Here is a 27,738-nt window from a genome sequence, read left to right on the forward strand (position 1 = left end):
TGTTTTGATAATATATCGTAGGGACTATTATATTACAAGTGTTACTATTTTGATGATACCATTGCTTTATTTTAGTATTTTGTTATGCATTTAAAGAAAATAAAAGTTGGAGGGGCTAACGTGACTGAGTGAATCAGAAATGTGTCTCAATCTAACGCGGCCAACACGACCGGTACACACTCCTTTTACGCGGTGTGATTGTTTTACAAGTAGTAGTGGGGTCTTTTTTGAATTATCGGTGTTTTTTTTTCTAGTACTTGACCCTGAAGAGGCCTCTGCAAATTACTACTAAATCTCAAACTTTAGCTGTATTTCACATTCAAACCCCTATATGCAAAGTAGGCTTCTTCTTGTTGGTCATGACCTTAGGCATGATTTGAATAACCTCAAGCTCCAATATCCTAAGCATTTGATGAAGTACATGACCCTTACCAAACTGGTGAATTTCCTTGTCCATTTTTGGTTGTATGGGTAATTGGATTGCTATATAATACATTGACTCGACGGCCACTGTCTTTTGATTTTTTTACTTCAGATTTATCTTTCCCGCTTTGTCACTGATATGGGTTTGGTATTAATTCCCATGTAAAACCGGTTGCAGCGAATATGTATCACATTATGGTTAGTAAGGCGGTAAAAAAATCTCTATGAGGTTATGGCATTAGGCCTGATTTTCTTACCGCCTTACTAACTCTAACTCTCAGAGCTTATAGAAAATATTTCATGCTCTTCGAATCTACAAGCTTCAGCGATTCGAGATTCCAAAATGCTATATTAGATTGATTCTCCACACTCTCCATCTCCATTTCTTCTTCTTCTCTATCAAACTCGCGAGAGAACAGACAGCGGCAATTAGGGTTTTAGAGAAGTAGATGACTACTTCTCCTTTGATAAACCCTCAGAGACACATCAAAATATGTGTATTATGAAAACAAATTTTATAAGCCAATCACTGAGGTATCTCACACAAACATATTTAGTTAACTGTCCTTTGACTTTAGTTTTTCTTTCATGATGAAAGCTTGTAAAAATATTATATGTACTAACAAGTTGGCTCCAAGAGAAATGATATAAACGAATTCCGGAAATGAAATGGAATTGGAGATGGTAAAGAGCTCATTTAGACTTCCAGCAGACAGGTTACAAGATACAGGACTAACAACTTACGGCTGCAGCAAAACCACGAAAATATGTGAAGATACAGGACTAACAACTTACGGCTGTTTCACTCAGTATATACTGAGATATGTTAATATTGCTTAAAGGGGTCGTGTATCTACAAAATATTTAGTAGCATTGATGATATTAGCAAAGGTTAACACGCGACATAAAGCAACCCGATTTTGCACACAAAAAAGAGAAAAGATAAACAACCGGCCTCTATAAAATCTGACGTACAAGTATCCCTTGAATTCGAATCCCTGTCATGGTCGATTAGGACTAAAGAAAACTTTGTTCATATTTGTCTGCAATGTACTTGCTACTTAGATCATCTAAAGTGTGGTCCTAAAATACAACTAGCCTAAATATACTAACAGCAGAACAGCAAGCTGAGTTCCGTAGCAAGAAACAAGGCCAAAGAGAGGTTTTTCCTCAATAATTTAGTATATTGCAAAAATGCCCATGAGAGGGAAGGAAAGGTAGAAGAAGCTTTTATATTAGCAGTCATGTAATCAGTAACATGTTTCAACCATGAATTATGATCACAGAAGTGGTATTCACGTCTTTTTTTACTTAATGTATATCGTTGGCTTTTTTTATGTATCAAATGCTTAAAACATAAGGTTCGATCGCTAGTGGTAAACCCTGTAAAGAACATACAATTAATATAAATAGACTACGACCCTAGTTGCAACTAAAGAAACGTTGAAAGCTAAGAAAAGTTTGTCATATAGATCAGTCTGTTTTCATAACATATACTAACAAGATAAAATTTGAGATTCCGGTAACCAGAAAATTATGCAGAGGCAATGCTGGCCTTTGATTAGTCATTCGAAAAGCAAAGAAACTTCATGATTAAACAAGGTAAGCAAAGAATTATATGGGCCAAAGGCTGTTGTGTATCGTAAGCACAAAGTGAAGCAACAAAGATGTAAACTTTTCAACTGAATGTTCAGAGGAACTAGTAAATGTTCACTAAATAAAGGTCAGACTGTATCTGTTCCAGAAGACACAAATCACATTCAAGTGAGGCATTAGCAAAGCAAACCACAAAGACGACAAGATTTCTTTAATGAAACATTCATGGGCGTCAACATATTGATGAACTTTTGAGAAAATGATCTCACGAATCATATAAAAAGAAGAAATCCGACCAATTTTATAAGTCAGGAATCTAAGAAACGAAACTTTTTCCAATTTATTCCCAAATCTAGTATTGATTATTCCCGTAAACAAGAAAAATTACCGAAATCCTCTCAATCATCCCTCGCAGGCTGTTCCTTTTCCGAGATGACAACTTCTATGAAGTCCTTGGCCAACTGTTCCATCGAAGATTCAGCCAGCGTGATAACAGGCTTATAGTAATTAGAGTGGGCATCTACACACTTTATCTTATACACTTAACAAGACCACCAGTTTCCTTCGCGCAATCTTCCAAAGCCTTAAATGATTCTTTGCAATCACCTCCTTTCATGAAGTCGCACAACCGCTTAACAAGTAGTTCGTCGTCCCTCTCTGTATATCCTTCCTTTGGTTGATCAGTTGATGACTCTCCCACTTTCGGCGGGAATAAAGAGTAGAGCTCCTTCCACACCCCGTCTACAGACGCTTCCACCATCGCTCGTACGTGAGCACTCTCTTTCTTCGGCTTGTCTTCCTGATTCGTGTAGTCAAACATCTCCCACGGGAATTGGTCGCTTCGAAGACTAAGCTCGGCGGGGATCCCCTTGGATGACGATGGGGATGACAATGAGGGTGACGAGGACGTCCCATTTTTCTCAACCGAGAGATCGGATCTTATGGAAATCGGCGATACTAAAGTGACTAGAGAGTTCGAAAGAGACGAACCAATTTGCTAGGGTTTCGATACTAAGAAATTTAAAACTTAATCGTTTGGGAAATCTTATCTTCTGATATTCCAAAAGATTAGTATATAAGAGCATGTCCATTAAAGAGTCCTAATAATGGAATCCTTACATTTTTATACTAATAAATTTTGAAATTTTTTATGTTTAGAGTTTTTGTTAAATCCTAAACATTTTTCTTGTCCAATGGTGAGTCCTTAAATGGGTTTAAAAAAAAAAAAAATATAATAGTTATTAGAAATATGAATGAAAAACTTGAAAAAACTTGAAAACACATAAAATGAAGTTTATAAGTAAAACTTTCCCGAATTTTAGATTTCTAGCACAAAGTGTCACTAGGAGACCCTTTCTTACTATTTCTCTATCTATCAAAAATGATACGTGCATAGAGTTGAGATTGATGACAAGCTCCTTTATTATGGCAAGCTCCCATAATACTACTCCAAAGCTGTAAATGTCAGACCTGTATCAACGAATTAGAAGAGCTAATTAACGTTTAAGGAAAAGAAGAACAATTAATCAAGGGAACTTAACAAAACAGAATACAAGAATATACTTCTTATCAGCAGATATGTTTCATGCTTGATACGCGAGAGGCCAAAGTCAGCTACCTGTAATGGATATCCAAAGGTAGCTCATACTTAGAACATTGTCCACATGCAATTGCCAAAGTCAAGTGAATGTGTAACTAACACTTAATTACAATGTCAAAGGCCATATGGATACGCCGCCTCCAATCCAGTTTTGACGTGCTCTTCTGTAGTAGAGGGAAGAGACTTCAACTGAAAATAGCATTTGAAATGATTAGGTGCATAGATCAGAGCTATGGCATGAGGTCCAAAAAAAAAGAAAAACGAAAGTGAGAGTAGTAACCAAAAGAGATGAGACCGACATAAATAATTTGGAATTAGCTGTCTCAGAAATGATTCGTCTTCAGTAAGATGCAGTTTTTAAGTGAATATGCTTCAGTACAGAAAATTGTTGTCGTTGAAGAAGCAATCTGACTACTAAGAGATGAAAGACATAATCAATATTTTTGAATTCCCATTTCACGATACCCTAATTTTGATTACATCTACCAACCCAAATTAATCACGATCTACACAAGCTTAAAGATAGAATCATACCTTCAGCATGTGATTGGACTAGAAGTGTCAATTGGGCTGTCCAAAGCCCATTGGTCATGTCCACTTGGACCATTTTTTTCATGGGTTTTATTGGTTGGTCTTTAATGGACAATGGTCTTAAAATTTGTCCAAGACCATTAAAGACCATTGTCCAATGGTCAGCCCATGGCCAGCCCATACAATGATGTTTATATACAATGCATTTTCACACAATCTCGTCAAAAGCTCTATTTATAAAACCATAACATCAACATGAAATCAAACATGCATGTACCTGTTCTTCCCAGTCTTGTAATCAACCGTGACAACTCAAACACGCATCTAAGACTCTCTATATGCACCTACAAGTAAAGAAAAAAGCCTACAATGGCTACATGGAGAATGATTTAACAGAGAAACCCATTTCAATACTACTCCAACATCTAGAAATTGGAAACCAGAAGTGGCCATCTTCAATAAGCTTAGGTAAAACAATAAGCTTAAACAACATTTCCACAATGTAATCAATCACAAATGATTATAAGTAAGAGACAAAATCCAGAATCAATTCCAAACCAAAATCTGTCATCCAAGTTGCAACCTTAGACCGGATACCATCACAACCTATAGCAATCTGTCAAAGACATACATCATCAAATCAGCCATGTACTGAGAATAATAAACACATAACCATAGGCTCAGAGCTTAAGAGAACAGCCATGTACCTGTTTCTTCCCAGTCTTGAAACGTTCATGCAAGGGTGGTGTTTGTGTCCTCTTGACCTTGGATCTCATCAGTTTCTTCAATAAGAAAAACCGAGCTATTAATCTAAAAGCTGCAGTCTAAAAGCCATATAAGTTTACTATTATAAACGAGTTCAAGATGTGAATATTACCAACTTCTTGAAATCCACGAAACCAGTTTCTAGTACATAGGAGGGCTTGCACATTAGTAGGTAAAAGGCAGCTTCTATATTTGTTAAGCACACGACTACCTATACTAAAAGCTGATTCCGATGCCACGGTAGTGATCGGAATGCTTAAGATATCACATGCCATCGATGACAATTCTTTAAAACGCGAGACATTGTTTTCCAATATGCAATAACATCCATATCTCTAAAAGAGACCATATCTAACACAGGCTCTTCCAAGTACATATCTAATGGTGATTTTCCAGTTCCATTTCTTTCAGAAAAGTAAGAGTAAAACCCCTGAAATATGACCAACAAAACAAAATTCTCACTAAGTATAAGAATGCATTTTCAGAAGCATTATGCTTTAAAATGCTTTGCATAGTATCATTTGCAGAAGCATTATCTACAGTTAAAGTAAAAACTTTCTTCTCAATTCCCCAATCTTTCAACAGCTCATTAAGCTTCATTGCTATAGCTACTCCAGAATGTGGAGGCGGGAAAGCACAGAAAGATAAGATCTTCGTTTTCAGAACACCATCAACATCTACATAATGAGCTGTTAAGCAAATATAACTTTCAACAGTTAAAGCTCTCCACAAATCTGTTGTTAAGCATATTCTACCCGGGATTATAGCTAACTTTTCCTTAAGCTTAATTTTCTCTCTTTCATAAATCTTGTAGACATCAGAAGCTGCAGTATTTCTGCTCCAAAATTCTATATAAGGGTTAGCATATGTAAAGGCTTCTCTAATTCTTTCATATTCGACAAACGAATATGGAAGATTATGTTGAACTAAAGCCACTGCAATCATTTCTCTAAAGACCATCATATCCACCTTTCTGCTAATTCTAGGTGTACTTCCAGGAGTCTTCTCACAAGATCTCATATGACGATTCATGGTATTAGTACCATTTCGTCTCAGATTCAAGTGATAAGTCTGCTCACAATATTTGCATGTAACCTCAGTTTTCCCATTAGGATATTTCTGTCCTCTATCGAAGTTTTTCCAGCATGCAGCACGAAATCTACTTACACTACTTTTACCTCTCTCAGCTGTCCCTGAAGAAGCAGTTTCATGAGGTAGTATCTGATCCATTTCTGGATCTTCATGGTCCATTTCTTGATCCTCAAGATTAAAGTTGTCTTCATCAACCAAGTTTTGAGTATCCAATTCCATATTTCTGAAACAAATAAAGACATACACACGTTTAGCAGTGATAAACAAATAAAGCATGAACTTGACTAAATCACTAGCCTTCTGGAATAATTAAGCATGAACTTACAACACAAAGGGTCTCTACATATTGATGTGCTTCAATTCATAATGAAATTCGAAATGGCGAAACATAAACAAAATCTGAAAAGTGCCCATTTGCTAGCTAGCTCTCCTCATATCCAAAATTCACAATTGAACTTTGGACAAACCCACAAGCTAGTAGAACTAACCGGAGTAGGAGTTGAGAGAGAGGTCGAGCTTGGTCGTCGCCGAGAGAGAGCTTTGTCGCCGGGAGAGAGAGCGTCGTTGCCGAGAGAGAGAGAAGAGAAGAAAATTGATGTGTTGAAAAAATTGATGGGCCAACCATAAACCGTGTGGGCTAGCCCATTAAACCCATGGACAAAATTGGTCTTTAGACCATATAGCCCGTTTTCATTACGGGCCGACCATGGACTGTCCATAATGTTGTGGACTGGGCTTAGCCCATGGTCAGATGACCATTTGACACTTCTAGATTGGACCATGGTTTCACACAAGACGTCGATTTTGTTCACAGTCCTCTCCGATTAACATCACCAAACTCGTCGACGTTGAGCACCTTCGGTTGAGATGATGAGCACGGTGGATAAGAGAAGAATTCCGGCGATAATATCTTCCGATTTGATGATATAAACGCGTGATGATGATGATCCAATCGTTCAATCGCCATCGTCGAGCGGAATTCACAAGAGAGAGAAAACGAAATCGATAAATGAAGAAAAAAACACGGGCAAAGATGATTTTTTTTTTGTTTTGTTAAAAAATCTCAACCAATTAAAATTTGCCACGTATCCGTCCTTTAACATCATCAAAATTCCTAAAATTAGGTGCGATCCTAAGTATTTATCACATTTTAGATTTAATTTTTCTCAAAATTACTTAAGGATTTTGGTTAAGGATCTGTTAAGGTCCTCCCAATGGACTTGCTCTGACATATACACATATAGGTCCTTTAGTTATATAAGTATTAAATAAATAGATAAATTCCTAATTAGATGGAGATTAGCTTATCACATCTTTATCCATAATATCACACATCTTTAACCATAACCATCATCCGAGGATTGTTTTTGGTAAATTTGATTTCAACATGGTTTATGGTGAATGATAGCATTTGTTTGACCCAGCAAAAAAATAGCATTAATCTTGCATTGTCTAGTACATAAGCCACTGAACATAAAAGGATTTAGAATTTGGAGATTAACACTCACAAGACACATCACTAAGTTGGTTGAGTTCCATTGATATTGATAATAGGATCTGCATTCAATCATAGTGTTACAAAAGTAGATATAGAAACTCAAGAATTCGAAACATGACAAGAGTTTGTTGCTAATAGAGAAATGTTTCTTCTTCTTTACTGGCTAATTTAATGGCGATGATGAGGGCAAAAGGTGACGATGTAGTTAGCCTTGGAACATGTGGCGATACTGGTTGGGTCGTCGTAAGCATAAGAGTAAGCTTTTGGGCAAGCGACTTTGAAGATTTTGGAGTAAGCCGTTGGTTTGCAAGACTGTGGGTTACCGAACAAGCCGGTGCAACAGTACTGTGGTGAATTGAAGGCAGAGCAAGCACTTTTACAGGCTACTACACGTTTCCCGTTACGTGACCGGACTTGTAAACCAACCGGACACATCTGGTTTAGATCGCTAACACAACCGGCGTAGCTACATTGACCTGAACCTTTAACCGGCATAATCGACATGGCCAGGTTATAACTGTCATTACAAAATTAGTGAAAAAAGTAAGTTAAGTTTGTGTAAAAAAGAAAGCAGATTTGATGTAAGATTTACAGACCCGTCGACGAGGCTGACGTCATAGAAGTCTAGCTCAGGGCCGAGAGTGATTTCGGCGAGAGTGGCCGGAGGTTCACCGCCGGCACCGTTGCAGGAGAGAGAACCGCCGCAATCTCCGGTGGCGCAGTGACCACGGCCAGATCTGTCGAAGGTGCAGCCGTGGCGACCCCAGAAACGGCCGGACCAGAGTGGTGGGAGTTGAAGAGAGTGGGCTTTGTTAGCTGGAAGCTTAAAACCACCGCCGGCGAGTAAGTTTTGACCGGCGCTGGGTTGGATACCTGGCCAAACTGGGTGTTTGCATTTGTTGTAGAAGATTACCGTTGAAGCTGCTCTCAAAGAAACAACAACAAAGATAGTGGTATTAGAAAAATCTGCAACTAAAGTATCTCTAAATCTATATTTAAAAAGTGCATTTTTATTCATACATGGGCGAGATTGAAGCAAAGACTAAACGAAACAGAAAATTTAAAGATCTAGCAGGGAATGTGAAGAGAAACCTGAAGCGTGAGAGAGAAGAAGAAGGAAAGCGAAGAGGAAGAGGTTGATTGAAGCCATTGATGGGAGCTCTACTGAGCAAGAGTGAGACTGAATCAACTTGTTACTTCTCAGTGCTTTTTATGGAATTTTAAGAAAAATATTTATTAGTAGTATATTTTTTGAAAAAATGAGAGAATTTGGGGAATGTAATAATGGCAAATGTTACCACACGTCTCGAGACTGTCAGACCAGAGTTAGTGCGTAGTACTAGCTTTTTTCTTTTTACACAGTCAAAATAATGTAACTGGCCATTTCATCCTCACTTTTCAACTCTTCATATTCGTATCATCGTATAAAGGTTTGCAACACTTGATTCGACTAACGGCTACAAATAAAAGAAAAAAAGAACTAGGGGTAAAATTTGGTACGGATTAATATAGGTACGTATCACATGGAGTATTAGTGAACAACATGTAAAATAGAACATTGTATTAATTTATTTAGTTTTACCATTTGGACGCAGATCCTAACAAAAACGCCGATCTTGTGAATGTGCTTAGTCGTCGACGCTTAAAAGTAGGTCCCACGTCTCCCTTCGTCCGATAGATTCTCTTCTTGGAATGCTTGTCATTTCCCTTCACACTCTTCTAAACAAATTGACTACACACTTTCTACTACTAGTACTAATTACCTATTTTTTATACGTTAACTATATCAGTAATGATCTAATATACACTTCGAAATGTGTAAATATGTAGTCTTCATCGTTTATTTGTTTGTAATATTAGTTTATATCTTCAATAGAAAATTTACACTTTTAGCAAACAAGTTATGTTTGTCGTTGCACTTTACAAAAGATGGTAAATATAACTTCTCTCAGCTAGTTCAAAATTCAAAAACAAAAAGACAACATCAGCATTGAAGATCAGTGAGCTTTAAAGTTTGTCAATATAACGTTATGGGCCATATCTATAAGAGATATAGGCCCTACATACACTGTTTCACACATTTTGGTTCGAAGTAAAGTTGTAACTTTTAACTGTACATTTAGAAAGAAAAAAACACACCAAAAAGCCATTATTCTCTGCTATTACAATGACGAAAACGATTATCAATTGATTACCGTGGGAACGCAGCGAGGTGTTGCGCCACATCAGCGTCGAGCGGTTGTGCCACGTCAGCAGCCACTGGATCGGCAACAACGACGACTTGTCTACGTTGTCTTTCCCGGAGATAGAGAATTGTGATGAGACAGACAAAGAGTGTAAGTATTGTTGCATTACCTTCTTCAAACACCACATTCTCTATCCAAGTCTCTACCTTCGGATACACTTCTGGTAATGAATCCACAACTCTCACCTATCAGTAAAAAAAAAACAATTTCCTCTTGTTATTTTGATCTGTTAGACTGCATCCAACTATTTAACATAAGAATGAGAAAATGTACGGTTTTTAGATTTTACCAGGACGGTATCAGCATAGTTTCTACGGAGCCATAAGCTAGCGAGAGCAAGTGTGACTGGCAATCTCGCGGCTGCATCGCTCTGAAGGGATTCATCATAGTAACGTTTTGCTAAATGGAGATCAAAGGGAAGTCCTTGTCCATGTTCATGCATGTAACCGAGGTTGAACATTGCTTGCGCATTGGACTGTGATTTAGCATGCATGTATGCTTCTGCCGCACGCACAAAATCTCTCTCAGTTCCCTATTTAGAGATCAAAGAACGAGAGAAGAGAGAGAATCAGGCGACAAGTATCAAGTTTTTTCTAGCTAATTCAATCATTGTTACATGTCTCAACGTTATTAGGTTCATAATCTAGTTTCTTATACGAGGTAAACTCACCCGGCCATAGTAATATGCATCTCCAATAAGCAGAGCAGCATGTTCATTGCCTTGTTCAGAGGCCCGCCACCACAAAGAATGTGCCCGCTCATGTCTCTCTTTGTCTGTGCAAAATCCAGATACTCCCATGCACATGCTTCTTTCGCCGTATTTATCGAGGATCCAGGCAGCATTACTTTGTGCCACTTCATAACCCATCTCTGCCATCCTTGAGTACAAAATCAAAGCCTTACCCACATCACCTTTTAAGTAAGCTTCAAGAGCCCATCTAGAGAGAGAACTCCACGGCCCCCTTTCTGCTACTAGCTTATAAAATGAAGTCGCCTGCAACCAAAATGTGATGGAAGTGAACAAGCAATTAAACCACAAATTCTCTCAACAACGCTGGAGATGTCTCCAAACTGCTCAAAAAAAATTCCTAAGATATAAAAGGAGTTGAAGTACGACAGTGAAAAATAACAAACAGACTACCATCAACAGAAACAAGTACTATACTGCACCCTGCTGCCTTAATGGATAGACGCATAGACATCATTCATACCTCAACATTAAAAAAATACAACGTCTGGTCAGACATTATAGTACTGATAAAAAGTTATTAATAGAATAGACAGTGAAACAGAGCTTCCCACATTCCTTGTGCAAGTAACCTTTTTTGGTAATGAGATTTTACATAACCAACAAAACAGTGAAATAATTTTCTGAACTTTAGAAGAGCAGGAAGCCAAATTTTTTTGAGTTTCGTTCTTTTAAGACTTTATGAATTTAAAGTCATTTTTTCTGGCATCCATGTTTAGGCAGGAAAGTCTCAGAAATCTAAAAGTCACTTACCATCTCCAGATTCTTCTTAAGCCCAACACCAGTATGGAACATCTTGGCGAGTTGATAGAAAGCCTTTGGTTGACCAGCATTTGCAGCAACAAAGAAGTATTTTGTTGCCTGCCTCACATCCCTGTTGACTCCGATGCCTTTAAGATACAAAACTCCAAGGTTATAATGCCCACTGGGGTCTTCATTGTCAACAGCCTTCTCAAAATATTCTCTTGCCTGCATTTGAAGGCATACATCCATAGAATGTTAGACTAGCCTATAAAGAGTAAGCCTGGGAATGATGAGGCTACGAATGAACAGCCTACCTTAGTATAGTTTTTCTTATCTACTCCATAGCCTTTGACATACAAGTAGCCAATTCCATTAAATGCTGAATAGAGACCTTCTTTTGCAGCAAGTGTAAGCCATTCAAGTGCCTTGGTATAATTTCTTTCAACACCAGCTCCTCTAGCATATATCTCCCCCAGAAGTTCCATTGACCTCGGCTCTCCTTTATCTACTGCTTTCAAAAACCAATGCAATGCCTTGGTGTGATCACGCCTTAATCCTCGCAGGCCAAAGTAGTAGAACAGTCCAATTTTGTACATTGCATTAGCATTCCCTTTCTGTGCCTGATATTCCAATATCTGGAAATCTTCATCCTCCTCGCCTCGAGATTTCCTTAGAGCACCTTTGTTCTCTTCAGTTCCGCTATGAATTCTAGTTGGTTCAACCACCGGAGAATCCTTTGAGATCAGAAAACTATTGACAGCTGTCTCTGCTAATTCAGCATATAATTGAACAGCTTTATCATGCATCTGTAACAGAATCGCAAATCAATAACAAACACTCAGATGCAACTTCATCTATTCATAAAGAAAATCAAAAGTTCCATCTTTACTTACATCTTGACGAAGATACGTGAACGCAAGTGCCATCTTCGACTGCATATTCCCACCAGCAGCTGCGAAATTATGGTGAAGAAACGACTTGCTTTTGCTCTTCTCTCGCATCATTCCTATCCCGTAAACGAACCCCATTATCGACTGTGCGTGTGGATCTCCAGCTGAAGAAGCAGCCTCTATCTCATCCACTGCTTCTTCCATCAACCTGAAATTTCCCTCACTCGCCGCCGATAGAATCTTTTTGAGGCCGGAGTAGTACTGCGGCGAGGCTGCTTGGACTGTTGAGTCATCTGGCTCGAAGATCGATCGCCATGAACCGGGATCAAGCTCCTCTTCGGACTTAGGTTCGGATTCTCCAAACTCATCGAAGTCAGAGGACTCTCCGACTCCGTTATCATCGCCGCCGCTATTGAGATCGTCATTTGAGAGGACGAGAACGACGGGACGAGCGTGAACGCCAAATTCAATGAAAGAGAAAACGAGTAAAGAGAGAATAACGATTCCGTAGCTTAATATTCTCATTGTACTTCCTCCTCCACCGTATTCTTCGTCGTCGCCGTAGTTTCTCAGTGATCAGATCGAATTTTCAGATGGATGACCAAAGAAAGAATGAAGATGAAAGGGGCAATAACGTCTTTCAATAGTCCATAAATTGCCACGTTGAATCGTTGTCACATATCCAATAGTAACCGGCCACGTAACTAGACTTGTCTTAATAAACATTAGATCCAATTTCGGTTTGGTTTGTTGATTATTAATTCGGTTTAATCGAAATTGGATACATACATGTTATATTTTGCTTATTTATAGTTTTATACGCATAAATACAAAAAAACAGAGGATCAAACAGTTTACATTTGAATCTTGTCTTCGTCATCATCAAGCTTCATCAACATCCACTGTAATGATTGAATCACTTCTTGATCGTACACTTGCTTCTGTTCGGCGACTCTCTTGTATTGTTTTGTCTCCATCTCCACAACGCTTTTCTCCATCCGTAGCTTCAGAAGCATAGCCATGGCTTCTTCAGCAGCTGATTCAGCTGCTCTTCTCTCCTTCTCCAGCTCTTTCTTCATGTAATCTCCACGTTTTCTCTCTCTCTTCACCATTGTTCTCAGAGTAATAACGTCTAACAATTGGTCTTCATCATTCTGAGACTGTGATTCTTCTTCGTCCTCGCTTTCCTCTTCTTCGCCATGATGATTCTTCTCGTCGAGCTCTGTCTCCGATAACGCCACGGTATTTTCTCTGTTCTGGATGTGATCAAGCCCATCACGTAGAAGGAGAAGATCACAGTTCTCCCAGCTCAATCTATTAGTAGAATCAGAACTCCAGTGTAAAATGATTGGTTTCTTCTGATCCAATCCATCAGCCAAATGAGATTTTGAAATGAACCCATTGTTGTTGTTGTTGTTGTTGTTGTTGTTGTTGCAATCCTTGTGTTCTCGATTGAAGGAATTGAAAAACTCAATGTTCGGAGAAATTCGATTGATCTTCTCTAAATACTGCAAAAACAATGAAGTACCTTTGAAAGATAGAAACTTTAGTCCCAAAAGAAGCAAACAACAGAGAAAGACGAGATTGAAAAACTGAGAGGAGCAACCAATAACGAAGATCCCAAATCCAAAACCATCAGTTTGACTCAAAAGCTTCAGAAATGAAGTAATCTCCATTACAAAGAAGTATACATCCATGGATAGGAACAAAGCAAGTCATAAAGATAAATACTTGGAGATAGCAAAATAAAAACACGAAAAAAGAAAGAAAAAGAAAAGAAAGAAGAATATGAGTCCCAATGAAGAGAATGTGTGTGAGAGTTTGGGATATTTTTGATCGGGGAACGGGAAGATAAACGGCGAAGATTGCGAGGATTTTATAGCCATGAATAATTAGTAGTTTTATCCGATAACAACAATTAAATATTTGCCCATTTAGTTTCTATTTATATATTTGACTGAGAAAAAGAAAAAAAAAACAGTTAAACAGTACTAAAAATGATTTCTTTATTTCCAACAACACTGCATCTGCATTGCATACAATGCATTCATCTTCTTTGGATGTGATGTAATATTTGTTGTTTTTTTATTCTTTGGATGTGATGTACAATTGTACTTAACTAATTGATCGGACATTTTTTTATCAACAACTCAAGCTTTTCCGGCAGAGCCAAAGAGACGGATCTTATCTGCGATCACAGCTTTCATGGCTGCTTTTGTTGCGGACATGACATCAACAATGTCGGTCTTCTTCCCAGAGCTAAGAGCTTCCATGTAAGCCGTTCTTACTTCTGTGTTCACGTTGAACTTCCTCACTCCATTCTCAATGCATTCCTGATCTCATTCAGTCAACAATTTTCATAGCCCACAAAGACGTTAATTCAGTTAAATTCATATCAAGATCTCCATCAAAAGAAAAAATTTCCCGCCGATTTTATTAGTTTTCTATTACCAAACAAGAAACTTTCAAACATGATCGACTCATACCTTGATAAGGTTCTCAGACAAACCAGAAGCTCCGTGAAGAACAAGAAAAACGCCTTTCTTCGAGCTTAAGGCGTGCAGTTCCTACATACATGGTGATCAGTTAGAATAAGAATGACACAAACTCATAGAACTTACTTCAGTCAGCACAAGAATATAATTCACCTTAAGTAAATCAAGCTTGAGGTTTGGACCGGACTTGGGGTACTTTCCATGGACATTTCCTATACACACAGCCAAAGCATCTATACCAGTTTCCATAAATTCCTGAGCCTGAAAACTCATAATAATAAATTGTAGTTTGGTTTAGCAACATAAATTTGTTAGGTGAGAGATTGGATTTATCGGGGCTTAAAACCAACAAGGACCTGGTTAACGTTGGTGAGCTTTGCTTCATAGTCTTCAACAGTCAAGCCATCCTCTGTTCCTGAGAGTCGGCCTAGTTCAGCTTCCACCATAATGTTTTTGGAACGGGCCAACTCTGTTATGGATTTCGTGTAGGATAAATTTTCTGTGAAGGAAAGATGAGAACCATCTACCATCACTGAATCTAGTCCCTGCAAGAAATCGATTTGGTATGAATTTTCAATATAAGAATAAGTAAAAGATGACACAGAGATTGCACATAAGTGATAGAGATCTCAAACTTACTAGCTCAAGAGCTTCTAATAGCTCATGCTTTGTAGTTCCATGATCAAAGTGTACGGATATTGGAACCTGCCACATTGTGCGTATTAATCAGGGGGCTCAGAGTCAGACCCATGTACTGGGTATTTAGGATCAGCTATTAAGTTTTGATTTCAATGTCTATTCCGAAAAACCACAGATGAAAGCTAGAGAGCGAGTTCAAAAGTACATGATTGCCTAAAATTTTGGTATGTATCTAATGCAGAATCAACGTACAGTTACAAAGCCACTTACCCTGGCTTGTTCAGCTGCAGAGATGCAACATGAAACCAAAGGAATGCCTCCTTGTTTAAAGGCACCTGGATGGACCTAAAAAAGGTAGCCAAAAAAAGTTCAGTTATCAAATCTCTTTGTGTCGGACATCTTTGAACAACTCAGAACAGAATGTTAATCTTTGGTTGCTATTGTATATCAGAAATCCACTTTTGGTCAGAACACTAACCTGCAATATAGCAGGACTATTTTCTTCCTCTGCGGCCGCTACAACAGCTTCTATTCCTTCCAGGTTATACACGTTAAATGCTCCAACTGCATATCCACCTTTTTCTGCATTCTGTTTTACATAGAAAGACAACATCAATATGAGAAGAGATATATGAAGCTAGAGAACGAGAAGGATACTCACCAGAAGCAGCTCTTTTGTCGACCGTCCTGCTACCACTGACCAAGACTTCACAACTTCTGCAAGCGCTGTGCTGTTACCAACATTACCTGTTACATATAAGGAAAAAGAGTTGATTAAGAATACCTATTTTTATTCAGTTAAATGTTTTGAATACAAATTAAGATTTACCAGGGAAAACAATGTAGGGGACCCCTGGATGTCTACTTTCTGGACCTAACTTCCATACTGGAACACCAGCAAGGGCTTGACCAATCACAAGTGCACGTCGTGCTTTCAGGGCTTTCGTTGCTGTGTCTGATGACGTAATTCCACCCTAAACAATGACGTTACAGTGTCATAAAAAAAAATCGAAAGGCTTTGGATCATAGAACAGTTACCATTTCAACTGGGGATTGACAGAGTGTGTCAGGAAGTTTATGAGATGGAAAGATAAATATAGAAGCTAAATACCTTAGCAAGAATATAACGAGGTCTGGTCGATATCTGGCTCACTACTTCAACCAGAGCGGAGCTCACTTTGCTGTTAATATCAAGACTTTCCGAAGATGCTGTCAAAATGAATATAGACCCGTTAATGATGATATTCCTCAGTCATGATTTTATACCAACGACACAAATATATAAAGATTTGAGATAGAGAACAACTTTTTCCCGTGATGAGTTCACGACTGCTCATAATTAGAGTCTCCCTGCCAGCCCGAAGGAAAGCATCGGCCATCTCAACTGCTCTTCTGATTTCTTCATCTCTCACTTCAGATGACTTGAGAGCAACTTTTTCTACAGAGATCTGTTGATCATTGCTAGAACTTAGCAAACAAAGCATGCATAACATGTGGTATATACTAATATAAGTATCCCGTGTTACATCTACTTCTCTTACCTCGATGCTCCTTAAATTCTGGTTATGTTGTGATTGAAGTTCTTCAACCTGTTAGTTAGAAGAAAATGACTCAGGGCTCTTTAATTTTATTTCATTGAGAAGATATCAAAGAAATTAGTGTTGTTAGTAGATAATCTAACCTGCTTTGTTGTTTTCGGGACATATGAGCCTACAACTATTAGTGCACCACTGCTTTCTTTGTTAGATTCGAAATCTTTTGGCAACACAGGATCTTTTGGAATAATCCCTATTAGAGCAGACACAAAGCTAGCAGCAGTGCGGCATAAAAAGGATCTCCCTTTCAGTTCTGCCTGCCAAATATAATGTTCAATCGAACGAAGGGACCAAGAATATAAGAGAAAAATAAATGTATCCTCTAATTGAATATGCCTCAAAAACTAAAAAGACTAGAAGAATAATTGGGCGGCTTACCTGGATCATCCCGGCTGCAAATACAGCCATGTCTCTTTCACTAGCGGCGTTGACAATACATGTAGACCCCTGATTTACATATGAAATGGAAATAGAGTTAAGACTTTCTACACAACTGGGACTAACTGATTCCACAACTATGAAGACCAAAAGTTCACGGAAAGCAACATCCAGAAGTCGTCGCGAAATCTGCTTAGAAAAATTTACCTTCTTTAAACTGCACAGAAACTCACACACTGCATCAGGGCCACCTTTTCTTAAAAGCTGAATTGAGATCGACTGAACGCTGTTAGCCGGAATGACGCCAGCTGTTTTCTCCTCAACCCACTGAAATCATATCAAATTGTTCCTTACTATTAATTTCTTAAAGGGTCAAATAACATAAGATGATTCCCTTGTTGGAAGAATTAAGACCTCACGGAGATTTGAGGATTTATATCCAAAGGATGCATCTTTGGCAAACTCTGTCTCTCCTGCAGGAACGAGCCTGCAATATTCAAAATGAAGACCATCAATCTTCATCCTCTGAAGGGAACTTTTCCCTGATTCTGAAAGTTTGAAAAAATTACACACACACACACACACACACGTTGCTCACAAAGACATACCTATCAGAATCCGCAACATAATGCACATCATCAATAGTATAACGTCCCCCTTGAAGGAAGAAGGGGCAAATAATCCATGCATCCATTTCCCCAAGTATTGAGACAGCAGCATCTGCTTCCTGTGTGTGGATCATAATATCAAGTTATGACAGAAACAGATGCCAAGCTGAAATCATAACATTGACATGATAGTCTGCTATTTCATGATAGGGTTACCAAACTTGCCTGAGGAAAATGACCACGTAATGTTGAATCACCCCTCAGAACAATCGTGTAGTCAGCATTGCCAACTTCTTTTGATGCAGCACATAGGTTGGAACAGATGTCTTTGATCAATTCACTAGCCTGTTGATGAAATATGCAGTTAGAGCTTGGCATTGGTGAAGTTGATGTAAAAATAAAGTTTCATTGTTCCATGAAATTGGGACTCTGCAATAAGTAGATTACACAAAATAAAAATTGTCTTGACCTTCTCAGGGCTCAGGGACCTTGAATTTGTCAAAATGAAGAAGCATGCAGGCTTTTTTCTAAACTGCTCAGAAATAGATTCAACACTCCTGTCAAAATGTAGGGAAAAGCAATAAGCAATTATCAATTCCTTCCATTAGTTTCTAGGCTAGCGACTTGCCAATTATTTCAGTGAAAGATTCATGATATCTTTTTTGTTGACACGATAAGTTCAGTTTTTCATAGAGAAAGATGCAAGGCTAACCATTCAGTTAAAACCTCTACGTCATGAACAGTTTGTGTGCCAGTTGGATCATCATCAAGAACAACCAATGTCTTCGAGTTTCCCATATTTAGTCTATGTATGTCAGTTGTAGGGTCTGAAGGCCATTCAGCTGGAAGAGATTTCAGTAGGTCTTGTTTCTTCAGAACAGGAAGTCTCCCTTCGACTTTAATTCCAGCAAGGGTTTCATAAACCTATAAATAAAATAAAACGTTTCCGTTACTTACAGCTTAATAAGACACCAAACAGACGACACCAAACGTTTCTGATATAGCTTCATCTGTCCATCTATGGCTACGAAAGATAACCAGCAAACACTATACGTAGATCTTGTGTCCAATAGTTCATATGCTTTAAGAGCAAACCAAAATTATACCTTCACCACTCCAGCATCATCTATCCGTCCCCAGCCCGCAGCAGAGCCTGTAAATGAAAATATCTCTAAACATATTAGTCTCCACCTTTAGTAGTATAGTTCAGTAAAAGTAGAAAGTTTTTCTGGTTCTCCACAACATTCTAGAAAGAAGCACTGCAAAGAATATTTTTCACGAAATTTGCAACTCATAAAACTCTGTATTCAACCCAAATAATGAGCTCTTAAATAATAATTTGTATTGTTAAGAAGGTAGGACAAAAATGATGCACATGCAAGATGAATTGAGAACAGTTAAAAGACTGGAGAATACCGGCTAAGAATAGCTGGTGTGCCACTGTTGATATATGGAGTGGAACTTTACGGGATGAACCTTCTCGGGTAACAATTCCCTACAGTCAAAACTCATGCATAAAGTTAAGAAAACAAAACAAATTTACAAATTGATTAATGTTGCTTATCTTACCAAATCCTTGACAAAAATATCAAGAGCAGAGTATGGTGTGTAATCATTATCCAGCATGTGCGGAACACGATTTTCAAACATCCTGCAAGATGAAAAATAGGAGCCATTAAAGGCTAATAAACGCGTTTCTCATTAAATTGTAAAAGTAAATATCAACAAACAAGAGCACAGGGTTTCATTAAGACAAGGCTTTATGCATAAGATAGTTAACATTTTTCAGAGCATCAGAGTGATTCACTTTTCATCAGAAATGTTAAGACGTTGATGCTCAGAAATGTAACACAGAATTTTCCAAAGATAAAAGAAAAAAAAACATATTCCATAAAAATCTACGTAATGCTTACCAAGATGTTCCACCGCTGTTGGAAATAACATTGAATAGCTTTCGAGTATTCAGACCTAACCGAGCTCCAAATGCCATTGCCTCGGCAGCTGATGCGATATGAACTCCCGCAAGCAATTGATTGACCATTTTTACACCACTATTGAACATCAAATAAACAAGTTACAAAGAAAGTGAATGTGTCCATGTCAGTAAATAAAGGATCGTGATGGTAATAACAAAAAGTCAAAACAAATTACCTTCCTGCCCCACAACCTCCTTTAATCACGTAGAGCTTCTCACTTAATGCTGCTCAAAAATAATAAAATTAGGCATGTCCAGGTTATGATGTGAACAAGAACTATATAACCAGAAAAATGAAAATGCAATCGTCACCTGATAACACAAGTCCCGCAGACTTAAGTGCTTCATCGGTACCTGAAGCCATTATCTGAAAAACTATATAACTTCAGCTTCCTTACAGACGCATTAGATAGGTTTCTAGACTTCATACCGTAAGCTCCCCCATGGCAGCCCTCTTGACACCACCAGACACAGGAGCATCAACTAGCTTTAGGTCTTTTCCCTCATCTGCAAGATTACCAAATAAAAGAATAAACCAAAGAACTCAATCAAGTGACAGTAAAAGATACTGATGGAAGTGAGAATTGATCAGCGTATGACCATCCAGAATGAAACAGTATTTACTGTAGCCCGTTACTGAAAACACTTTGTAAGGATTTTCCTCTATCATCAAGCAAAGAAAAAAACTTACTTTCTAGACGCCTTTCAAGTTGGCTAACAAACGCGGGAGATACTGTTGACGCAAGTACAACAGTTGCTCCAGATGGTATAGCTGAAATATTTGAAAGAAAATATAGGAAAGTCAGCTCTAACCTCCAGTGCTAAAATCTAGGATATAGAGATATACCTTCAACCGCTCCAAGATGTCCATACAAGACATCCTCAGCCTGAACCTCGTTTGTTACCATAATTACAAGAACATCTACATCTGTAGGAGCAGTCACAAATTGTTAACGTATTATTTCTGGGGGAAATGACTGGACTTAAGGGGAAAAGGCAGATATTCATCTCAGAAGAGCTGAGAGCTACATGACACAGCTACACTGTAATCTATCTGCTTTCAAGGAGTACCTTTCGTCACTTCAGCTGGAGAATTTGCCGCCAATCCCCCGGCATTCTCAAATCTGACAAGTGTTGGCTTGTATACCTGCAATTCAAATCAATTTCAACATTTTATTTAACAATGTTGCATGTTTACTGCTTAAGAGTGATAAAACAGCGTTTCTTTTTGATGTTAAGTCACCTATTAGTAAATCCTGCATTTATAATAATCTGACGAGCTAATGTGAATACATGAGTAAATTAACAATTATATGAAACACAAAGCATACCATTCACCGAGCTAACAGCCAAACGTAGGGAAATCTATGAATGCACTACAGCCAAAAGTTTAGATTGAGGCAAACCATGTGCCTCTATAAACACAGTGTTAATTTACTCATATACATGTATATATACTACCGACTCATATGACCAATTAAAACCAACTAACACAATCATTCTGAACATGTATATCATAGACTCCCTATACCATTCATAGTGGAGATCGGAGAGTTAATCAAAGGCTTACGTCATAACCACAGACAGAAAAATTTGATTTCAACAGGTGTGCTGCCATGCCAAAACCCATTGCTCCAAGACCAATAAAACCAATTCTATTCACAGGCTTTGCTTGAGTAGTAATTTCTTTGGCCAAATCCTCTGGCTTATAAAGTTCTCTATTGGCTGCTTCTAATATGCCAACACCAAGTACTTTTTCCGAGATCTGCTCAATCATTAGGTGAACCTTTCGTTAGAGAATCATGTATCATGTAAATGGTCTATGACAGTAGTTTTCCATTCAGTTACGATTTCCACAAGTTTCCAAAGAACTAGGAATGGAGAAAACTTTATCAGGACCTTAGCCAATGAAGTAGCTGTATCATCTCCCTGCATCTGTGATATTCCTGGAGAAGGGAAAGTTATGAATAGAAATAAATAAGTGGAAAGAGGTCGAAATCATTGTCCCGGACAAGCGATCATATTGATTTATACCAGAGATTAGTTGTTGGCGTGCAACTGCCAAAAGTGGGACAGGAAATGGGAGCGATTTGGCTTTATCTTCAACAATGGCCTTCCCATCAGAAAGTCAGTTAGCGTCTCATTAGTTACATATGCTAAACATCAAGACTTAATCACAGTGAAGAAATAATATAAATTGGAGCTAAATTATGCAGTACTTTCTTTCCTATTTTCCTTTGAACAGAAAGAACGACATCGATAAAATAACACTTTCAAGTTGATGTATCATACCAGATTCTGAGAGAGAACATCGAGGAAGCGACCCTCTATGTCATCTTTTAGCAACAACGGAATATGATTCTTGTAAATCCTGAAAACAAAATATACACAAGACAATTTAATTCTGTGACAGCCATGGTCAAAATATGGGCATGTCAATTTGGCATAAACCTTCAGTGATATATTCAATGGGCCTAAATGAGGAGCTAAAAACAAAAACTATTTTTCTTCCAGATAGATTTGGTAAACAGGAAACCCTGGTGTAGTTACAACTTACTTGCAATAGTCTATTCTCAAAACTTCCAGAATTAGACTATTCAGCTTATTTTTTTCCGTTCTCTAAATGTGTGTATCTTAAAGATCTACTACTACAAGAAATGTTCTCAAACCTGTGATTAATAACAGTCCTACTATCAAAAGACCTTTTTATTACTCATAACAAAAGGAAAGTCCATGTAGCATAAAGCATACCATGAATTTCCAGCAGCATTGGAAATTATGTCATAAAGTATCCATGGATGCACACCCGCCTGAGAACCTAAAGATATAGCCTCCACAGCAGCAACAAGATGTATGCCCTCAAGCAACTCATTCACCATTTTAACTTTACTGGTTCAGAAAGAAAAAAACAATGACATCAATTGGTTTTCTGTAATGCCGGGGAACAGTTAGAATAGTCAAAGGTGTTTTTACACATATTATGACCAAAGGTTTCTCATAGATTTCATGACATTAAACTCAGTAAACAAGTTGAGCATTATGATCCCAATATGACTCGTGACGAGGAAATAGGCAGTCAAACACTTAGAAGTTGTAGTGATCACGAGAAGGTTATTCTGGAAAGTTGCATACCTTCCAGCACCAATTTCTCCCTCAAAGGTGTACAGATTTTGACACATTGCTGAATGAAACAAAGAGATTTTCTCAGAAAACAAAATGAAAATTCATAACGTCTACATCTGGAGAGGGTCTATACACTAGAGTTAAGTTTTACCAGTAAGATAGGGTTGTGCTCTTGTGATCGAATCTGACCTTCCAGATGCTATTATCTTAAAAGTTGAAAAGAAAAGGGTTACTATAAGTACGGTGACATGCAACTTTTAACAATGAATGGAGATCAGCTAGCAATAGTACTCCACCAGCATAACAAACTTTGCTAGACAAGAGAGTATATACCATTAGTTTTCCATCAAGAAGCTCAGACATCCCTTTTAAAACATAGGCATCAACTACAAAAATCTGCTCTCTTTTCTCTGCATTGGAAACAAATCCCAATTGTCACGACTGAAAAGCACAAACTTCAAAATACGGTGTTGAAAGGCAAACCATGCCTCAAACTCAGAGTATCAAATTGAAACCTGTAAGTTGTTTCTCTAGTTTCTGGAGTTGCAAAGTCGATATTGTCGAAGACAAAAGCAATACAGCGTCCTTCTGTAGACCTGCGAAGAAATGACGCATACAGTCTCCTACACAATAATTCTGAGATAAAGTTCATAAAATATGAGCTAAAGAATCTTCAGGATTACCTTTCATAACACCCTCATCACCAAAAATGACATCTTGAATTTGGTCAGGGTGGGATAGTACAACCACAACGGCTGCTGCAGCTGCTTAATTAAAAACAAAGACAGAGGAGAGAGGAAGCAAAGTAAATAACATGACACAAGACAGTATCAGAAGTAAACAGAGTCATGAAACGAAGTAGCAATACAAACACAACAAGACGGTTTGCATGTACAGAGTCTAATGCTGGATATCAAATCAAATGCTCTGAACTCATTTCCATGTATCTTAGTGTTTCAAATGCCTTATAACTAACAACACACTCAGATGCTGCTATACCTTTCCCAACATCTGCAGGGCTGTCACATTTGTGTCCTCCCAATTCAATGAACTTCTCCACTAATTCTGTACTTATCTGTCGAATTAGATACAACAATTTAGCTTCCCTCCTTATTTTTTCCAATAGACAAAGCAAAAAAAATCAACAAAAATTCCACACTACTAATCAAATCAATTTCACGTGTGTAGTGAATGATTGAAATAAACCAGTAAAACAGCTGAATTCCCGAGAGATAGACCGAGTATTTCGAAATTACTACAGAACCCACAAATTTCACATGTTTAATTCCGAATAATTGAACCCCGATCAATATGATATTTCCAGAACATGCCGATCCCCAGAAAAAAAAGAAAAAAAAAAAAGAAGAAGAAGCAACAGACCTCGAATGCTTGAACCTTAAACCCAGAACGAAGAAGCGAAGAAGCTAATTCGAAGCTGAAAGAATCAAGACCAACAAACCCAACCACGCCACTCATTTTCTCCGATCACTACAATTCTCCGATGTAATTTACAGTCAACAAACCAATTTCATATGCATCTCTCTGTCTCTCTCTATATATATATATATGATACTATAATTTAACAAATTGAGATTAATGTAACGTTACATCGTGTAGGCTCTTACGTGGAAGTCCATATCCAACAGCCTTTTAGCCTTTAACTTATCTGCCAAAAGCAAAACTTTTTTGATCAAAAAGAAATAGTAATCGTACATTATACATATTTATTAAAAAAAAATGATAAGAAGTTGTATTGTGTTAGGTGAGAAAACATATATGATATCATTCCATTTAAGGTACCATATCATTACACTTTCTATATGAACAAACATCTAAACTCTTAAAATTGGCAACTCCTGTAATAATAAATGTAACGATTTTCTAATTAATCCAGAGCTTAGTCTTCGTTTCCAATGCATAATGATAGGATCAGAAACTGATTATCTCGAAAAATCAGGCTGGTGAGCTGGATTAAATTCAAAAACCAAAAATTATAACCACCTTGTGTACATATATAAACCACACGCATGTTTTACAACTTTCACATCTTCACAACCAACTAAAGATAGAAAGAACATAATACAAAGAGATATTTAACGTTTTGAAATGGAGGCTGTTAGATTCGCCGTCGCCGTCGTTCTTGTATTTTGCTACGTTACGTCGTCTAATGCTCAGATGACTTCACCACCGAGCGGCGGTGCAGGAGGAGACGCACACTCACTGCCGTGTATTCAGAAACTGATGCCGTGTCAGCCGTATCTTCACTTGGCGACTCCGCCGCCGGCGACGTGTTGCATGCCGTTGAATGAGATCGTAGCCAAAGACGCCACGTGTCTCTGCGCTGTCTTTAACAACGTTGATATGCTCAAATCGCTTAACCTCACTAAAGAAAACGCTCTCGATCTCCCCAAGGCTTGTGGCGCCAAAGCTGACGTGTCACTATGCAAAACCAGCGCCGGTGAATAAACCATACTACGACGTCGTTTTAATTAGTTTCTTAATTTAGCCTAATGTCACGCCGTTTTTATTTCTTATATATCTAGCCTAATTAATGCGACAATATTTTGTGTTAACGAAGGTACTAATTCGTCTTCAACACCGCCGGCAACCCCGAAAACTCCTCCGGCATCTTCCACCAGTACCGGTATGAATACATAGAAGTTTAAATATTTGAAATTTAAATCGAATTGCGAGGGTTTTATACGAGAATTATATTTTTCGTGGTATAAAACTAAGTTTTTAAAATTTTGGATTATTAATGTAATTTTATTCTTATTAAAACGCAGGAACAGGAAGCGGATCAACCGGAAATGCAGCTCCTTCGACGGCCAAGCCAACAAGCTCAGCCCCGGCCATCAACTTCGGTGGACTTAGCTTTGCATCGGCTGTCGTGGCAACACTCTTCTTCTGATGATCTACTATATTTATTTCACGTCTTTATCAGCTAGGTTTTCATTTGTTGGAAATTAATCAGACCATGTTCGGTAACGTTTTTATTTCAACTAAAGGTTATAACTGATCTATATGTACTATGAAATCCAAATAATAGTACTAATAACTTCCAACAACTCTTTAATTACCAACATATTGTCTAATCTCCAGATTTATAAATGGTCGTATTATGGTTCTTAATTTTCATTTTTATCTTCTACTTAGTCATAAACATGTAAATTAGTGCACCTGAATATGGAAGATTTTAACTATAACGTTACAATACGAACAACTAGTTTGCAAACTCCAGTTTATGATACACATATCTCAGTTATATATTTTTAAAAAGACTGTTAAAATGTATATGTTACTCCTTAGCTAGAATTTAATAGCTAACGTTTTTGGAAGCTAGCTTTTTAGTTCCTGTCAAGATTTTGACATTCCAACTCCCAGATAATGTAATTAATAATAATTCCCTGATTTAAATATGTTGACGATAGCTAATTAAGATCCCCTTTTCACTTTAGTTCTAGGCTTCTAGCTAATGGATGTGTTAGTATAATAATAATGTTATCCGAGTGTTAGTGACTTTGTGTTGTAAAATTATTGATATACTAAACCATATGACAGTTCATCAAATGGATTCGATTTAATTTATTTTAATCCAACAAAACGAGCGATAAACAACAAAACAAGTAGAGTCCAAAGTCCAGGGCACTTGACAAATCAAATCACATAATTTGAACTGTTTTAAAATCTGACAGCGACAAATACATATACGCAAGTAAACATACAGCCACATATATAGACATATACACCAGACATAAAAACTAATAATGTTCAACAAAATTTGATATAGTTATTCTTACATCTATAAAGCCTAAAAATTGATACTAATCTGTGTGTTACTGTATACGTATAATGTACACATATGAAGTCTATATAATTTTCTTAATCGACTACAAATTATTAATTAAATTTATAACGTTAATCTATTGAGTAACATGAATTTATCTGTCTACATCTGAATACCAAATCTACAGTAATGATTATACATGGCATGTTTTTTTATAATGCTTTTGTTTTAACAATAGAAAACCTTGATTAAAAAACATACTGTATAAAAAAGTGGCAACTAACAAATTTTCCTTTAATTAAATGAATAAATGTATCCAGAGTTCCAGACAACTATTGAGCTGTATATATATTGATATGATATATTGTTTGTTTCATGGTACCGACTTATGTTATGTAATCTTTGTTTTTGGCTTTTGGAATTTCTAAAAACAGATGAACTATAAATTTATTATTATGATGTCAAAGTATAAAAATGAAAAACAAAAACAAAACGGAGGGAGAAGCCATGTCTAATGATGAGTTAGGTAGCGTCGTGACTCGAGCTCTGCCCTATCGCCCAGCTCTTCACAATCAGACCCATCCTTCGTCCATGTGCGTTTTCTTCTCTCTACTCTACTCTACTCTATCGTATTAATCACATTCTACACTTTAATCGCACTATGTCTCAATCAAGTTTAGAAAAGAAAAAAAACACAATTTTCACTTATGTGTTATGACAATAGTTAAGTCATAGTTTTGTATAAAGTTTATTTATGGGACGGCCAAAAACTGTAAGAAAGTCAAATATATTTTTCTGCTTATAATCTTACCGCCTTGATTCATGCTTTTTCACTGAATTAAGAATATTTAGTTTCTAAATGACCTTTGTCACAACAAAAAGTCACACTTAGATACACGCATTTTCTATTTGTAATTTTCTTTGTTTGGTAGAGCGAAACATAAAACAAACTAAATAAGCTGTTCTCATAAGGGATGAATCTGATTAATTATCGAGTTTGACTTG

General features: G+C 37.4%; 6 protein-coding genes, 2 long non-coding RNA genes and 2 pseudogenes across 14 annotated transcripts; 2 read left to right on the forward strand and 8 right to left on the reverse strand.

The window, feature by feature from the left end:
* Window positions 1-319: 319 nt before the first annotated feature.
* PUP9 (purine permease 9) lies at window positions 320-457 on the reverse strand (the record flags this gene model as incomplete). Its single annotated transcript, NM_101682.1, has 1 exon — window positions 320-457. The coding sequence occupies one exon, from the start codon at window positions 455-457 to the stop codon at window positions 320-322; it is 138 nt and encodes a 45-aa protein (NP_173260.1).
* Window positions 458-498: 41 nt separating this feature from the next.
* AT1G05387 lies at window positions 499-809 on the forward strand. The gene has a single exon (NR_138891.1). It is a non-coding gene; the product is annotated as an other RNA (long non-coding RNA).
* A 1,657-nt stretch (window positions 810-2,466) lies between these two features.
* AT1G05397 lies at window positions 2,467-3,072 on the reverse strand. The gene has a single exon (NR_138892.1). It is a non-coding gene; the product is annotated as an other RNA (long non-coding RNA).
* Window positions 3,073-3,315: 243 nt separating this feature from the next.
* On the reverse strand, window positions 3,316-3,957 carry AT1G18230 (annotated as a pseudogene). The gene has a single exon.
* Window positions 3,958-4,935: 978 nt separating this feature from the next.
* AT1G18240 lies at window positions 4,936-6,244 on the reverse strand (annotated as a pseudogene; the record flags this gene model as incomplete). The annotated part of the gene is made up of 1 exon: window positions 4,936-6,244.
* A 1,182-nt stretch (window positions 6,245-7,426) lies between these two features.
* Window positions 7,427-8,908, reverse strand: ATLP-1 (Pathogenesis-related thaumatin superfamily protein). Of its 2 annotated transcripts, none has more exons than NM_101683.2 (3): window positions 8,598-8,908; window positions 8,102-8,426; window positions 7,427-8,022 (listed from the first exon to the last, which is right to left on the reverse strand). In NM_101683.2, the coding sequence occupies exons 1-3, from the start codon at window positions 8,653-8,655 to the stop codon at window positions 7,674-7,676; spliced, it is 732 nt and encodes a 243-aa protein (NP_173261.1). In that variant the 5' UTR covers window positions 8,656-8,908; the 3' UTR covers window positions 7,427-7,673. The 2 variants fall into 2 exon arrangements, with proteins under 2 accessions (NP_173261.1, NP_001031064.1); NM_001035987.1 differs by having other exon boundaries at window positions 7,438-8,022; window positions 8,102-8,429; window positions 8,598-8,800.
* A 529-nt stretch (window positions 8,909-9,437) lies between these two features.
* Window positions 9,438-12,794, reverse strand: EBS5 (HCP-like superfamily protein). The gene is made up of 6 exons (NM_101684.4): window positions 12,137-12,794; window positions 11,558-12,049; window positions 11,253-11,468; window positions 10,422-10,745; window positions 10,041-10,283; window positions 9,438-9,936 (listed from the first exon to the last, which is right to left on the reverse strand). The coding sequence occupies exons 1-6, from the start codon at window positions 12,656-12,658 to the stop codon at window positions 9,697-9,699; spliced, it is 2,037 nt and encodes a 678-aa protein (NP_564049.1). The 5' UTR covers window positions 12,659-12,794; the 3' UTR covers window positions 9,438-9,696.
* An 88-nt stretch (window positions 12,795-12,882) lies between these two features.
* AT1G18265 (zein-binding protein (Protein of unknown function, DUF593)) lies at window positions 12,883-13,998 on the reverse strand. The gene has a single exon (NM_202127.3). The coding sequence runs from the start codon at window positions 13,828-13,830 to the stop codon at window positions 12,988-12,990; it is 843 nt and encodes a 280-aa protein (NP_973856.1). The 5' UTR covers window positions 13,831-13,998; the 3' UTR covers window positions 12,883-12,987.
* Window positions 13,999-14,019: 21 nt separating this feature from the next.
* Window positions 14,020-24,643, reverse strand: AT1G18270 (ketose-bisphosphate aldolase class-II family protein). Of its 4 annotated transcripts, none has more exons than NM_101685.5 (42): window positions 24,327-24,643; window positions 23,946-24,021; window positions 23,630-23,710; window positions 23,462-23,542; window positions 23,280-23,356; window positions 23,098-23,152; window positions 22,956-23,004; window positions 22,575-22,712; window positions 22,116-22,194; window positions 21,858-21,936; window positions 21,723-21,769; window positions 21,394-21,588; window positions 20,895-20,970; window positions 20,671-20,751; window positions 20,515-20,595; window positions 20,254-20,330; window positions 20,136-20,190; window positions 20,000-20,048; window positions 19,762-19,899; window positions 19,418-19,499; window positions 19,265-19,343; window positions 18,955-19,001; window positions 18,561-18,772; window positions 18,318-18,405; window positions 18,074-18,193; window positions 17,849-17,967; window positions 17,655-17,727; window positions 17,448-17,567; window positions 17,241-17,309; window positions 16,949-17,119; window positions 16,809-16,856; window positions 16,574-16,715; window positions 16,379-16,476; window positions 16,097-16,241; window positions 15,929-16,014; window positions 15,746-15,856; window positions 15,538-15,612; window positions 15,268-15,333; window positions 14,985-15,173; window positions 14,782-14,889; window positions 14,620-14,700; window positions 14,020-14,466 (listed from the first exon to the last, which is right to left on the reverse strand). In NM_101685.5, the coding sequence occupies exons 1-42, from the start codon at window positions 24,420-24,422 to the stop codon at window positions 14,284-14,286; spliced, it is 4,122 nt and encodes a 1,373-aa protein (NP_173263.2). In that variant the 5' UTR covers window positions 24,423-24,643; the 3' UTR covers window positions 14,020-14,283. The 4 variants fall into 4 exon arrangements, with proteins under 4 accessions (NP_173263.2, NP_001322878.1, NP_001117303.1 ...); NM_001123831.1 differs by having other exon boundaries at window positions 14,062-14,466; window positions 23,630-23,713; window positions 24,327-24,521; NM_001198099.1 differs by having other exon boundaries at window positions 14,064-14,466; window positions 17,388-17,567; window positions 24,327-24,521.
* Window positions 24,644-24,809: 166 nt separating this feature from the next.
* AT1G18280 (Bifunctional inhibitor/lipid-transfer protein/seed storage 2S albumin superfamily protein) lies at window positions 24,810-26,022 on the forward strand. The gene is made up of 3 exons (NM_101686.5): window positions 24,810-25,404; window positions 25,525-25,590; window positions 25,733-26,022. The coding sequence occupies exons 1-3, from the start codon at window positions 25,053-25,055 to the stop codon at window positions 25,855-25,857; spliced, it is 543 nt and encodes a 180-aa protein (NP_173264.1). The 5' UTR covers window positions 24,810-25,052; the 3' UTR covers window positions 25,858-26,022.
* Window positions 26,023-27,738: the final 1,716 nt, after the last annotated feature.

This window comes from Arabidopsis thaliana (assembly GCF_000001735.4).
Source record: "Arabidopsis thaliana chromosome 1 sequence".
Classification (NCBI taxonomy): Eukaryota; Viridiplantae; Streptophyta; class Magnoliopsida; order Brassicales; family Brassicaceae; genus Arabidopsis; species Arabidopsis thaliana.

Excerpts from the sequence above, each read along its gene's own strand:
- ATLP-1 (NM_001035987.1), bottom strand. The coding sequence starts at position 8,655 with ATGGCTTCAATCAACCTCTTCCTCTTCGCTTTCCTTCTTCTTCTCTCT. Across the intron at positions 8,430-8,597 it reads TCTTCTCTCTCACGCTTCAG|CAGCTTCAACGGTAATCTTC; the intron begins GTTTCTCTTCAC and ends TTTCTTTGAGAG. Across the intron at positions 8,023-8,101 it reads GACGTCAGCCTCGTCGACGG|TTATAACCTGGCCATGTCGA; the intron begins GTCTGTAAATCT and ends TTGTAATGACAG.
- EBS5 (NM_101684.4), bottom strand. The coding sequence starts at position 12,658 with ATGAGAATATTAAGCTACGGAATCGTTATTCTCTCTTTACTCGTTTTC. Across the intron at positions 12,050-12,136 it reads TCACGTATCTTCGTCAAGAT|ATGCATGATAAAGCTGTTCA; the intron begins GTAAGTAAAGAT and ends ATTCTGTTACAG. Across the intron at positions 10,284-10,421 it reads ATGCATATTACTATGGCCGG|GGAACTGAGAGAGATTTTGT; the intron begins GTGAGTTTACCT and ends ATCTCTAAATAG.
- AT1G18265 (NM_202127.3), bottom strand. The coding sequence starts at position 13,830 with ATGGATGTATACTTCTTTGTAATGGAGATTACTTCATTTCTGAAGCTT.
- AT1G18270 (NM_001198099.1), bottom strand. The coding sequence starts at position 24,422 with ATGAGTGGCGTGGTTGGGTTTGTTGGTCTTGATTCTTTCAGCTTCGAA. Across the intron at positions 19,344-19,417 it reads ATATTTTTGTCAAGGATTTG|GGAATTGTTACCCGAGAAGG; the intron begins GTAAGATAAGCA and ends TTTTGACTGTAG. Across the intron at positions 14,467-14,619 it reads TGTCTGAGAACCTTATCAAG|GAATGCATTGAGAATGGAGT; the intron begins GTATGAGTCGAT and ends GAATGAGATCAG.
- AT1G18280 (NM_101686.5), top strand. The coding sequence starts at position 25,053 with ATGGAGGCTGTTAGATTCGCCGTCGCCGTCGTTCTTGTATTTTGCTAC. Across the intron at positions 25,405-25,524 it reads ACTATGCAAAACCAGCGCCG|GTACTAATTCGTCTTCAACA; the intron begins GTGAATAAACCA and ends GTGTTAACGAAG. Across the intron at positions 25,591-25,732 it reads GGCATCTTCCACCAGTACCG|GAACAGGAAGCGGATCAACC; the intron begins GTATGAATACAT and ends ATTAAAACGCAG.